This window comes from Diabrotica virgifera, chromosome 6 (genome assembly GCF_917563875.1).
Source record: "Diabrotica virgifera virgifera chromosome 6, PGI_DIABVI_V3a".
Taxonomy (NCBI): Eukaryota; Metazoa; Arthropoda; class Insecta; order Coleoptera; family Chrysomelidae; genus Diabrotica; species Diabrotica virgifera.
The window spans coordinates 109,496,587-109,511,579 of record NC_065448.1 but is presented as its reverse complement, the minus strand read 5'-3'; the positions used below and the strand labels follow the sequence as shown (position 1 = coordinate 109,511,579).

General features: G+C 31.1%; 1 protein-coding gene across 1 annotated transcript in view; it reads right to left on the bottom strand.

Moving 5' to 3' along the window:
* Positions 1-1,382: 1,382 nt before the first annotated feature.
* Positions 1,383-14,993, bottom strand: part of LOC114327944 (Krueppel-like factor 5) — a 209,219-nt gene continuing 195,608 nt past the window's right edge. Inside the window, exon 6 of the mRNA XM_028276667.2 lies at positions 1,383-13,223. Coding sequence (XP_028132468.1) covers positions 13,033-13,223 — 191 coding nt within the window. The 3' untranslated portion in view covers positions 1,383-13,032. The remainder of the gene's footprint in view (positions 13,224-14,993) is intronic.

Genomic DNA, 14,993 nt, shown 5'->3' with positions numbered 1-14,993 from the left:
ATCTCGTGGTCTCTGATATAAATTTATTTTCTAAAATTTTCCCCAAAAGAATTATACAACAATATACAGTACCTATGTCCCTGTAAGTTGTATCCACATGGAAAATTTTTTATTATTAACTTTACGAAAAAAGGTATTCTTCATAAAGAGCTCTACATGGTCCAAAACCTAAGATTTAACCATCAAATATCAAATTTTTTAAATATACGAGGTATGTCAAAAAGTTTGAATTTCACTCAAGAGTAAAGTAGCTTTATTTTTCACAATATTGAAAATCCCTATTATGAAAAGATGTTTGGAATTAAAAACTATATTCTAGTATGCAATTACATCCTTCTAATTGAAAAAAACTTTTTTTTTGAAAAATTATGGATTAACAATATTTTCAGTTATTTCAATTCAGATAACTCTTTTATAATAAATTTTCAGAAAAAAAGTTATTCTTAATAAAAAGTTCTGCATGATCTAAAACCTAAAATACAACCATCTTATATCAAATTTTATCAATTTTATACGAGGTATGTCAAAAATATGAATTTCGCTCAAGAGGAAAATACGTTTATTTTTCACAATATCGAAAATTGTTATTATGAAAAGTTATTTAGAATTAAAAACTATGTTTCAGTATGTAATTACATCCTTCTAATTGAAATATTCTGAACTAAAAAAATACTTTACTTTTGATCTAAATTTATCTTTTTTGACATACCTCGTATAAAATTGATAAAATTTGATATAAGTTGGTTGTATTTTAGGTTTTAGACCATCCACAACTTTTTATTAAGAATCACTTTTTTTCGTAAAATTAATAATAAAAGAGTTATCAAAATTGAAATAACTGAAAATAATATTAGTTATCCATAATTTTTCATAATAGCAATTCTCAATATTGTGAAAAATAAAGCTACTTTACTCTTGAGTGAAATTCAAACTTTTTGACATACCTCGTATAATATTCAAAAACTTTGATATTTGATGGTTAAATCTTAGGTTTTGGACCACGCAGAGCTTTTTATGAAGAATAACTTTTTTTCGTAAAGTTAATAATAAAAAAGTTTTCCATATGGATACAACTTACAGGGACATACTGTATATTCTCAACGATTTTTACTAAATCACGCTTTCTTCAAATCTATCAGGCACATATAATATGCTGGTTTGTTGTATTCCAGCGACTTTTCTTTTATTTGTCTTATTACAAAAACTGCATCCGTGCATGATCTTTCTGTCCGAAATCCTTGCTGTTCCTCTTGCAGAGTTATTAGTTCGTTTATTTTTGTCGCTATAATATTGTTGCCAATTTGAGTTTAGCTTCCTAATCATTTCTGCAAAATCTAATATTCACCATTAAGTTTTTGAGGCTATGAACAAAAACAACATCATGGTAAAAATAAACTTGTATTAAAAAGAAAATTATACAAAATTAAAAAATAAAAACAATGTTTAACTACATTTATGTGTACTCTAGCTTGCTCTATATTCATTTAAATAGAAAATAAAGTTCAAATTAATGTTAATAGAAAATTTACGTCCGCTCTATACAACTCTAAGGAAATGTATTATGCAGTTTCATTTCAGTTTCAAGACATTATTTTATAAATTAAAAACAAGCACATTTTATGAAAGGTAAGAAATTAAAAGATAGTTCAATGCCTTGTTTGACCACACTCTTCAAATGCCTCTGAGTTGGTCAAAAACATTTTCAGTTATATTTTTAAACAGTTTTATATTTTGTATCTTTTATTATCCTAGTAATTGGTATATGATGTAATGACTATTGTCAATGAACATAAGATAACGGGTCTATCTTGAAATAAAAAAATATAAAGCAGACACATATTTATTGTGCTAATTATGTCTCAATATTAATGAACTGCATAAATCTCTTCCAGAAGTTGGTAGTTTTCTATATATAATACTTATGATAAAGAATATAAATACACTAGATATGCATAGCAGTTTTAAACTTACACGTAATTACAAATATCAGAATTACTGGACTAGGATCTAGTCAGTTTTTTGCTTTTATGTACAAAAAGTTAAATTCAGTGTACATATTTGGTAACTTTCATATACCGAACACGTATATGATAAGAGTACAAGAATTATTGGTATGGGCTTGTACACTTTAAAAACTGGCAGGTGACAGTAACAAATAAGTTGTTTTAAACGTATAATTTGGTGTGATTTTGATATTTTGGAATTTATAAATGAACCATAGTTCTTATATAGTCAGGATACCCACTTTACTACAAGGATGCACTTAAAAGCTTGGATCAGTCCGCATTATTTTAGTTTAAAATATAAAGCAATCTGAAAGTAAAGACGAATATCTTGACGAATAACAAAGGTGTAAAAAAGTTACACCAACAACTAAACTACTATGCAGAAAGAATATGCAAGTATTAAAAATTACAATGATGGACGTAATCAACTGATGGCGTTACTCATATTCATTATCTTTCACGCACATCTGTTAAAAATTTGTATAGGATGAAAGGAAGGGCAGTCGAGACATAATATGTTACAGTCAAATACATTACATTAACTCCATACAATTCTGCAAAATTATGGTAACAATCTGAAATCCGAGCCTTCTACAATTTGAAAAGCAAACAGAACGATAAATAATAGACATGGGGAAATATACAATATGCATTCCACAAACCGTCTATTTATCTAGGTAAAAATCTATCGAATTTTTGCTTTCTAGTACTCAAACTGTGAGTAGAACTAAGGTAATGAGAGACAGCTTAATATTTAATTTGCTTCAGAGACGATCACCATCCCACGTTTACGTACGTTTCTTCATCTTGGAATCGTCAAAACGACCCGTGGTGTGCTCTGAGTTCAAACTAAATCCAGCTGTCTAGTTAGCAAACTAATACGCTATTATTATTAATTCAGAGGACATCATGGACCGTTCTGACGATTCCAATGGGAAAAAACGTACGTAAACGGATGATGGCGATGTCTGAAACAAAAAAAAAACCTTAAGGTGTCTCTTAGAACATATAAGATTTACAGAAAACCGAAAAAACATAGAGACTACGAAAACCTTATTTAATGATATCGCGAGAAAATCATATATGAGAGAATGACTTGTAAATAACTAGGTACTCACTCCAAAATTCCGGAACAAGGAAAACAACTACATTGATGTCTGTATTCGAATAACATTTGGATTTAAAAATCTGTAGGAATATACAAATATGAAATATCTATATAAAAACCATATTTTCTTTCCAAAATATTAACATCAACGATTAAATTAATGCAGTCAGTTTTCAAATGCAATATCTTCTTTAATTACTACCTGTCTATGTATTACAATTTGGAAAAAATACATGTATAGTTTACTTATAAGTTAACCAAGGAATGAACGACATCAATTTGGCTCTCATTTTTTTGGATAAAATAGACAACAATTGAAGAAAAAATGTATGCCAGTTTAATACATGTTAGGTAAGCCGCTTAAGTTTTAATTCGAAATTATTTTTTCTGGAGAATTAATTTTGTTATCTTCTACCGTTATATACGTCTTAAATGTTTATTGTTAGGTTTTAAAATGTAACTTCAAACTCGTGAGTTTTACAGTCTCTAGTAACTAACAGTATTAGGTAGGTACATTAGTTTTGTATCGAAAAAATTATATTATGGCATCTTCCGGCTAACACTAAAATGTAAAAATCGTCTATAAATGGGAATGATGTAAATATGTTTATCTGATATATAAAACAGTAAAAAATACCAAAACAGTTAATAGTCCAGGGCGCATCTGTTTTGAGATGGACGTTGAGAGGTGACTCAAATTTTTTTGCAGAAATTGCTTGAAAATAACTCAAATAATAATATTTGAATTATCCTCCCACTCAAAATGGTCCGGTACATTGTTTAAATAATCAAAATGTCAAAATATGAAGGAAAAATTAGATTTTTTAATTGGTTTTTTGATTATAACTTTAAAAATATGTATTCATTTCTGAGAAAAGTTGTACTGACATAAAAGTTGCGTAATTAAATTTCCTACAATATAAAATGGGTTAATAATTTAAAAAAACGTCACCCTTATTGAAAAATAGCAATAATTGCGGAAAAAACCATACAAAAACAAGTATTCGCATTTTACTTTTTTCAACCATTTATGCTACACTTAGGACCTTCATATTTTACTCAGAAAAACTTTATGATATAGTAAAACAGCACTGTAAATTTTATTAAGGTCGGTTTAATAGATTTTGCAAAATAGATTTTGCAATCCAGCTTTCGCAAAAAAAATTAATTTTTTTAAAATGTTGCAGGACTGAAAATAAAGCAGATAGCAAGTTGAATATTTTTTTGTTTATAGAAGTGTACTGTACCTTTCATTTGCAATTTGCAAAATTAAAATATATTAATAACCACGGCGTCAGGAAATTTGTTAAATAAACATTATTTTTTGGTGCTGCGCGCAGGACAGCGGTGTTCGATTCACACAAGTTGATTTCCATCAAAATTTCTTCCAATCTTTATCTAAGATATTATTTTCTTACTCTATATTTTGTTGTAATTTAATATTTTAATTCCACAAAAATCAAACTAATTTTATTATTGTTTGTGAAATATTGTTTAAACAATTGCATATGTCTAAAAATAATAAACTTTTATTCTCTAAGTTAAAATATATGAACAAAGAAAGTTTTTGCTAAAAAAAGTGTTATTTCAAAGGATAGAGTAAGTGTCTTTATTTTGCAAAAAACAAATTTATTTATTTATATCGAAATGTAATAAAAATTAAAATGTATCAATCATTATCAAAGGTCATTGGAATGCCCAATCAGAGCAAACTATCCGCTGTCCTGCGCGTAGCACAAATAATTAATGTTTATTTAAAAAAAATTCCTAACGCCGTGGTAGTTAACCGATTTTAAATTTGCTAATTTCAATTGAAAGGTACAGTACACTTCTACAAGCAAAAAAAATTCAACTAGCTATCTGCTTTATGTTCAGTCCTGTTACATTTTAAAAAAATGAATTTTTTTTGCGAAAGCTGGATTGCAAAATCTCTTGAACCGATCCTAATTAAATTTACAGTATTGTTTTACTGTATTATAAAGTTTTTCTGGGTAAAATATGAAGGTCCTAAGTGTAGCATAAATAGTTGAAAAACGTAAAATTCGAATACTTGTTTTTGTATGGCTTTTTCGCAATTATTGCTATTTTGTAACAATGGTGACTATTTTTTAAATTTTTAACCAATTCTATATTGTAGAAAATTTAATTACGCCACTTTTATGTCAGTACAACTTTTCTCGGAAATGAATACTTTTAAAGTTATAATCAAAAACGAAGAAAAAAATCGAATTTTTTCTTAATTTTTTGACATTTTGATTATTTAAACAATGTTCCGGACCTTTTTGAATGGGAGGATAACTCAAATATTATTATTTGAGTTATTTTCAAGCAATTTCTGCAAAAAAATTTGAGTCACCTCTCAACGTCCAAATGTACTAATATTTTTACAGATGCGCCCTGGTCTATAACGAAAATAAACGAGTATCTCTCTACATAAATACATATCTAACCAAAAATGATTATAACCCTTAAATGGCTTACCTAGTATGCCAAAAGTAACATCTAAAAAAATCACATATGTGGGTAAACCGATGGCAATGTAAAAGAAATACATACAGAAATGAATAATGTACATAGCACGAATAAAAATAATTACAAAGGTGCATACCTTTCAAATGAAACGGGCACCAATAACAAATATTTCACAACCAAAATCATTAATTCTTTCTCTTTTTACAAATGTAAAAATCCATAACTACATTAGTTAAAATAATTAAAGGAACATGTTTGGTAACCACATAATAACATTTTATTCACTAGGTACTTTTTGAGAACAAATGACATTTTACTTTCAGATCAATACTAATTCAACTATCTTATAACTCTGCCTTGGCGTGTTTCAGTTTAAAATCCCTAAAGTATGTGTACATTTTAATTGAATGTAATATACCTCTGATTAACTTCCACAAAATTTATTATAATTATGTCACTACAGCTTTTTCGGCAGAGTAACTGTCTACAGTCTACATATACGGTATGCGGCAAAATAAACAGTACTGAAATTCGTACTCCTGAAATTTGTATGTATCGGGCGTCAAAACGTACTGAGTGGTTTCAAAGCGTCGTTATAACGTATGTGAATGCCATGATAATGTTAGGTGCTTCAGAATGGTTCTCAGTTTTTCAGAAAAAATTTTTATGGTGGAGTACTATTTTGGGTAATACGGAATAGGTCACGAAAGCCGTCCAAGCATAAAATCAACAATGGTTTCAGCAGGACGGGACAACCTGTCACAGTGCCAGGAAGTTTTTTCGAACACTGCGTGATCATTTTGGGAGTTGCCACTCACCAGAATTAACGCCACCAGATGCGTACATATGGGGAATGTGAAAGGAATCAAACAGATCCACCTTCAGCCATTTCTGAATTTCGGACTAGAATTAAAGATTTTTTCGTGTCAAAGGCAGTGGCGGATCTAGAAATTTATCTTGGTAGGGGAAATTTGCCTTAGGGGGAACTTCCAAAGAAAAACCAACCAAAAGATATAAAAATATAAACTCGAATTACATAAAACATAAATAATAACTTATAGGCATTAAGTTCCCTTAATTTTTCTAACTAGCGTGTTTATTGGGTTGAATTTGTCTTTCTGTGGTTTCAGTTTCATGTCAGCTAATATATTTTCACGTTTGAACAATTTTTTTCTTTAATTTTGGACCTTTTTAGGGGAGGAAATTTCCTCATTTTCCCTCCCCGTAGATCCGACACTAGCCAGAGGGCATCTTTAACATCTGGTTTATCGGGAACGTGCGTCGTCGTGAATATTTTTTGCAAGGCTATATCATGTATGCTAGATATATAAATAGGCTTAAACATTATTTAAATATTGATTTCAGTACTGTTTATTTTGCCGCATACTGTATCTTACAGGTTTCGAACGTCGGCGTACGAAAATTTCCCATAAATTTTGTCGGACAGAACTTCCAATTGATTTTTTACCCTTTCATTAAACTCTCATGCAAAAATCAGACTGCTACTTATCAGCAACATAATTCCTGTCATTTGATATGTTCTACGTGTCGGACTGGTTAGAATGCCCAACATTTTTTTTGTCGGACAAATATTTTTTCGTATATTATATTAACGTTGGCTATTGAATAAACTTAAAAACAGCCTGCTATTTTTCACAATCATAAACTTGTCAGGATGACACGTTTATCACGTTCTAGAATTAAATATTCCCCTGTTCCAGTGTTCCCATACATCAAAGTGTCCGACTCGACACTGTTTAACTATGAACAAATTTTCAGCTTGCTATTAATAATCTTTTATTTGGTTTGCGGGATCCGAAACTATTTTTTTTTATTAAATCGATACCTTTAATTTTGTATGTAAAGCAAAATTAGTATTGTTTCTGTATTTTCCTACATACACTACTTGCTTAATTGAATTTTAAAACAGATTTCAAAATGTTCCATTAACTATTTTGAACACTGTATATTTCTAAATAAAAATGTCTGAATTTACAGTCTGATATTTGTGTATTTTCTTTTAAAGCTGCTACAGAATAAAATATCACACTGTAAATATGGAATATCTCGAAGAAAATCACATATTCTTATATTAAGAAACTGTCTAACAACAAAATTGTTGGGATATGTATACATATATCGTCCCCTTTGTACTATCAACCAACTTTAAATCAAGTATATAGAACTACAAATGGACGGATTGTTAGATGAAGGGCCATACTGAGGGTATCATTTACATTTTATATCTAGTTAGATAGCACCTATGGATAAATTAAGCTCAAAAACAATGAACACATTTTTTATTAAAGCGATATTATTTAAAATAAATACTAGAGAGCGTTATGAAAGATTGTCAAAGTCAAATGTTTATTAACCAGTTACTATTACGTGATATGAATATTAGTACAGTTTTTAACCTTTTTTTAGATCGCAAATTTAGATAATGTAGATCGAAAAACTGGATGTTTGGATCACGAAAAACAGTGCAAAGACTGGGAGAGATACATCAGTGACCTTTCTGACTATGTTTCTCGAGAAAATGTTCCAATACTACCTGTGGCAACCAGTTAGACAGAGGTCCCACTATACTGAAATCGGAAGTCAGAAAAGCGATACAGCAAGCCAAAAACAATAAAACACCTAGACCAGATCAAATCCCTGCTGAGATACTTAAACTTTTTAATGAGGAAAACATTACCTACTTAACTACTCTCTTTAACAAAATTTACAACTAAAGAAAAATACTAGATGATTGGTTGGAGTCACTGTTTATAACATTACTAAAGAAAAGCAGGCCCACCAAATGCAGCGATTTTAGGCTAATCAGTTTGATGAGTGACGAACTTAAGATACTTTTACGAATTATACAAAACCGAGTATTCTTTCTGTGCGAAAGTAGAATGGGTAATAAGCATAATTGGGATTTAGAGATGGTCTAGTACCTAGGAACTAGAGAGACACTATGCTGTATCTGCTTTCTCTTACAGAAAAGTTGTGAGTTCAGAAAGAACGTTTATGTTTGTTTCATCGACTTCGAGAAAGCATTCGACCGAGTACAACACGATAGACTTTTGGATTGCCTACCGGCAGCAGGACTTGATCTCTACCATTTAAAACAATATTTCAAAGACAAAGTGGAGGAAAGTTGGAAAGATTGACATAGATCAAGGTCTGCTTTCTCTTAGTGATGAAGAGATAGAACGGGTAAACCAATTTAAATATCTTGGCAGCTTATTAAATGGAAATTCTGACTCTAATGAAGATATAATAACCATGATCGAAATATCACGTAAGACTTTTATGACCCGGAAACCAGTTCTGTGTAACAGAAACCTGTCCATGAATATTCGCAAGAAGGTATTGAACTGTTTTGTATGGTCTATTTTATTGTATGATTGTGAGACATGGATGTTAAAAACCACAATGCTAAACAAATTAGAAGCATTCGAATTATGAGGCTATCGGCGAATCCTAAATATATCGTCGGTTTCGCACACTTCCAATGAAGATGTTCGTCAAGCAAAATGATGAATTCAGAACGTCTGCTCATAAACATAATAAAGAGGAAATATACATATAATACAAGGAAAAGTGGGGGGAAAGAGATGGATTGGTCGAAAGAAACTTTCTTGATTGCGTAATGTTAGACAATGGTGTGGTTCCACAGTAGAAGGATTATTTTTGCGCAGCAGTCATTAGAGAAAGGTTTCAACAACTCGTAAAAATGATGATTGCCAATGTCTGAATACGGGACACGGCACCTAAACAAGAAGAAGAAGCTACCTCTTTTTGAGTAAATAGGTTTTATTTATAGTTAAGTGGTATATTTTAACAATTCTCTTTAGGGAATATTTTGTCATCAGAAAATACATCACAGAATAAAGAGAAAAGAGTGTTTAATATGGTAAAAATGAGCAACGTGCAAAACTGGGGTATTGCCAAAATATATCTAATATATAAAAAAGATATAATAATTACGAACATACATGATGAAAATAGATAATTGAAAAGAATATTCAAATTTTAAAATTATTCAAAAGACTTTTTAGATTTTTAGAAAGAATAGGTTTTATAAAAATAATAAATAGATATATATTGTCAAGTAACATGTTCAGAAAGTTATTGCGCCATTGAAAATATTTATACAAAAAGAAAAACTGGTTAATTGTCTCCTTGACCTTTTTACTAAGTATTATATTAACGGGTAATTTTAAATCTCATTTCATAAAAAAATTAATGAAATATGTATCGTTTATAACGAATAATTGATGAGTGCTCTTGTTTTGGCGTAACAAAATATACGCAAAAATGTTGCTTATTTTCAGCTACTTATGTACTTATTTCCAGCGATAAGTTTAAGGTCTTCTATAAGACTTCATCTACCTAAATATAAATACCTTTTATTTTACAAAGCATAATGTTAATAAAGCCATGTTTCGACAGAAACTTTTTTAAAACGATAATTTTTCGCTGTTAGACAGTTCTACTAAGTTATAAATACTCTAATATTGATAAAACATCTTTCTAAGTACACTGGAAAAGGCCACAAGTTGTTAAAAGGCAAATAGCGAGATTGATATGAGGTACAACTTTTTCTTTAACAAATGTCATTAAAAATTATAACGTTTTTAAAACGTTGAGATCGTTCGTACTCAATAACGCTCTAGAGACCCAAGGACCATTATTCAGATTAAGAAATCATAGATGTTAAATTAACTGACAATACTATCAGTTCTTACTTAAGTAAATCTGAATCATTTGTTGACAGGGTTGGGCAGGTAGGTTATACCGTTGATTGATTAATATTTCAATCAACGGTCATACTAAGAAGAATTTATCTCAGAAATTAGTATTTAGTGTAAGTACTATTTGTCAAACGTCGTACAAATGTACACCAATGCTATTCCATAAAAGAAATTAAAAATAACGCAATAATCGGTTTCCTCCCCTATTATTTTTATTAAACTATTTTTATATATTTGAGCAAACAAACGATTTGAAAAAAAAATCTCATAAATTGGATACATCTGACACGTTCAAGCTTAATTTCCACGAAAATCATATTCAAGTTGTACAAAGTTGTATGTTACATAAGAGGTGGTAAGTTTCCGACTTTCATGATCATGATCAAATTTACCAAGTTTCCAATTTGGACGATTTTCTCGAGTAAACCATTTAGCCTTATGGTCTCAACATTTCTTTACACTTACATGTAATTCTTCAGTAGTGTGAGGCTTAAGCTAGGCCGTTGCTCATGGCAACGGCCATGAGTCAAACATGGCATGTAAGAGCCATGTGAAAGATTTCAAGATTCGTATACAGTACGCACATACAAAGTCGTTTTAGAAGTGAAAAATAAATCCGCTGAACCTCTTTAATTACCTGCTAATAATAATATCGTAGGTATGTCATTTTTGCCGGGGAGATCCTTTCGGACAGATTCCGGCGCCACTTGCATCTTTAACCCTATTTGAAGTAGCTAATAGTGTCGATGATCACACTTAGCCCAGGAATATCGACGGCTTAACGTTCCCTCCGAAGCACGTATCATTTTTAGAAATGAAAATGTTGTTGGTGTCGAGATTCGAACTCATGCGCTCTGCCTTACGAAGTCAGTATCTTGTCGCTGAGCTACGGATGTTTACTATCTGCTTCACAATTATCTGCTTATACAGTTTTACTCGACTTATTTTTCAATCAGTAGTTATAGCCAATACTCCCCTCATTGTGGCAAGTGAACATCTACTTTAAAATTTGTACGCTCGACAAATTTGAGAATACAGGGTGTTTAATTAACAATTGTCCATATCGTAACTGGAGAAACCTTCGCACAATAATAATAAAATATTCCTCCTTACCGAGATACAGAGTGTTTTATTACAAATATTTTAAAATAATTTTAGCCCATTGTTCAAGCACCTTTTAATATTTTGTAGTTCAAACTTGACACACAGTTTGCACATGTTAGGGTACTTTAACTAGTCTTAAAAGATAGTTTTCCACTGTTACCAGAGGCGTGCTGTAGGGATATATACTTCCTTTTCTCCCCTTTCCCCACTTACAAATTACGCCATTTTCGCTCCTTTTTTCTCCACAATCTACGCCACTGTTGTAATAATAATTTTGTCTCCTTGCGATAAAGTAAGTAGTTTTCAAGTTATTTGCGTTTAAATATAATGGATTCCATAAGACTATGTACTTTAAACTACATTCAATAAGATTATGTGTTTAAAATACATAATAAATATGTAATCTTATTGAATCCATTACATTAAAACGCAAATAACTTAAAAACTACTTACTCTATCGCATTAAGACCACGAATGGTATCTACGTAAAAAGTAAAGAAGAATAAAAAAAAACATGCTGAAATGATGATTATTACGACAGTGGCGTGGATTATAAGGGAGGAAAAGGGGCGAAAAGGAAGTATATATCCCTACAGCACGCCTCTGGTAACAGCGGAAAACTATCTTTTAAGACTAGTTAAAGTACCCTAGCATGTGTAAACTGTGTGTCAAGCTTGAAAAAAACATATTAAAAGGTGCTTTAACCATGGGCTAAAATCATTTTAGAACATTTGTAATAAAACACTCTGTATCTCGGTAAGGAAGAATATTTTATTTAAGTGTTTTGGGTTAAATCTTCGTATTTTGTGCTAAGTTTTCTCAAGTTACGATATGGACAATTGTGAATGAAACACCCTGTATATGTAATTAAAAATGTTTATTTCGAAAGCGGCTTTCCATTTTGAAGCCAAAACGTGAAATAAAGTGTGTATGTTATAATGTGTCGTTATTCCCAACGATTATGTGATTAAAGCTTTTATAGTTTTATCGCAATGGAACAATCTGAGAACAATATAAATTTTGTATAATTTTAACCTTTTCTCGTGGGTGTTCTGTTTCCTCAAAGGGAAACAAAATTTCCGAAATATAGGTATATTCCTAGTCCCTGCCAAGGGATTGAAATATACAAACCAAATATACATAAATAGGGATCTGGGCAATATTAGGAAGTTTTCTTAAGTGATTTTAAAAACAGATTTTTTTTGTATTTTTGAATCACAGAAGCTGGCTTGTGAAAAATGTTTTCTGTTGCCAAAAATAACACTTTTTTCATCTTAGTTGTTTAGGTGAATGTTTTAAGATTGATAATTTCGATTAATTATACATTTTTTTGAACTTGGTAAAAGTTTCTCTGTATGCCCATCCGACTCAAATATTCTATTAATATCAAACATAAATATATAGCGTCAACAGTTAACTCTCTTCTTATAAGAAACTTGATTTATATAATCTTGTTGATATACTATGCGTCCTTTTTGGGTTCTCCAAAGCTCATCTTGAGTTTCTAATCGAATCATAAATAAAGGAATGTGCTCGTGTGATGTGACATAAATAAAATATATAAAAAAAATAATCGTTAAAAGTGGCAGAAATTTGTTCATTTGGCCGTTTTCGGTAGATGGCGTTTCATATGTAGCGCTAGATGATCGCTTCGAGCAAACGACCTTTCACAGACACCACATTTGAATGGCTTGGCGCCCGTGTGCTTGCGATAATGACGGGTCAACTCGTCGGATCGTGCGAATCGCCATTCGCATTCGGGCCACTGGCATTGATAAGGCTTTTCTCCTGAAAAATAAAAAAAAACTAATTGAGTTAAAGTTTGGTTCACCAACAAAACTATGTATTGTATTGTAGTTATAGTCGAATAAATATAATGAAAGACTGCTTATGTTTCATTTAGGTTCAGAGATGATCAATGATCCCCTTACGTACCTTTCAATCTCCCCAGACCTCATCAGAGGGGCTATATGGTCAGCTCTAGGGGATAATTGATCCTCTCTGAACCGAAAAGAAATATAAGCGGTCTTTCATTTTCTCAGTTTACTCATATTGTGAGTACACGGAACCAACTTTGTCATTTTTTCCTAGACAAATGGACGGAATGTGACTTGCATATTGTAGAGTCCCTTCATCTCCTTTATTCGTCGTCTGCTTGCCTTATAAATTGTAAAAGGCAGAGATTAAGGATGTACCCAGGAATTGGTTCCAGGGTCGAGGTTTTCAGATTTACGAATCTGGGGCTTCTCATTTCGTTTCTTCAAATAAATAAATTTGTTACTTAAGGTTAAGGTATTTGTCAAACGAGAGCCCTTAATTAGGGATAAAATAAATGTGATCGTATCCTCCATGTTTGCTAGTGAGCTGTTCTCGAGATGATCGGAAGAAACCCCTAATGCTTGATTGAGCTTTAACAGACAGATATTGAGAAGGAGCAAGAGAGCAATCGAGAACAGACAAGTTATTAAAACTCACAGAAGCAGCTCTCATCCTACGTAATGAAGAAAAATAGCATGCTTTGGTTACCAATACTAAAAGAGGACGTCAATAACAAGAATATATCAACAATAGCAGAGTAATAGGATGTTGGAGACATACCTTCTACAATGTATATATAGTATATATGCAACACACATATAAAGTAATGACTGGTATAATTAGAGACAGACTAACAATATACACAGAACAAAGCATAGGAGACTACCAGTACGGTTTCAGAAAAGGAAGATCCACGATAGATGCTATCCATACACTAAAACAAGCGATAGAGAAAACATACATATACTTTTCCTAGACTTTAAACAGGCCTTTGACAAACTAAGTAGAAGAATGATCCAAGACTTGTAAGAGAGCAAAATACCAAATAAAATTATAAGAATGATAGAAATGACGATGCGAGATTCCCAAGCAACAATAGACACCGGTAGAGAGAGAACAGAAATAATAAAAATAAAAAATGGAATAAGACAAGGGGATGCGCTCTCAACGGTACTATTTATTCAATCATTAGACAAGATAATAAAAAAGTTGTCAAAAGCAGGAACTATAAATAAAAATTCAGTACATAATTGGATATGCGGACGATATAATCATAGCAGCAACAGATAAAAGGGCATTAAAGAAAACCTTCCAAAAAATATAAAACGAATCCAAAATGAGAGGACTGGAAATAAATGAAAATAAAACAAAATACATGAATGTAAGTAAAAAAAAGAAGACACAACTGACAGAAATTAGAATAGACGTACACAGCTTCGAAGAGGTTGAAACGTTCACATATTTGGGAGTATTAGTCAACAGAAGAAATGAAAGTGTAGATATGAAAAGAAGAATTCAAGCGGGAAACAAAGCATTCTACAGAAATAAAAAAAATTTCAGAGATAAGAAGATAAGCCGAAACACAAAAATAAAAATCTACAAAACAACCATAAGACCAATAGTGCTATATGCTTTGGAGACATTCACATTAACAGCAAGAGAAGAAGAGCAGCTGAAAGTTTTTGAGAAAAATTATGAGAAAAATTCTGGGACCAAAGAGGGAAAACGAAGAGGATGCAA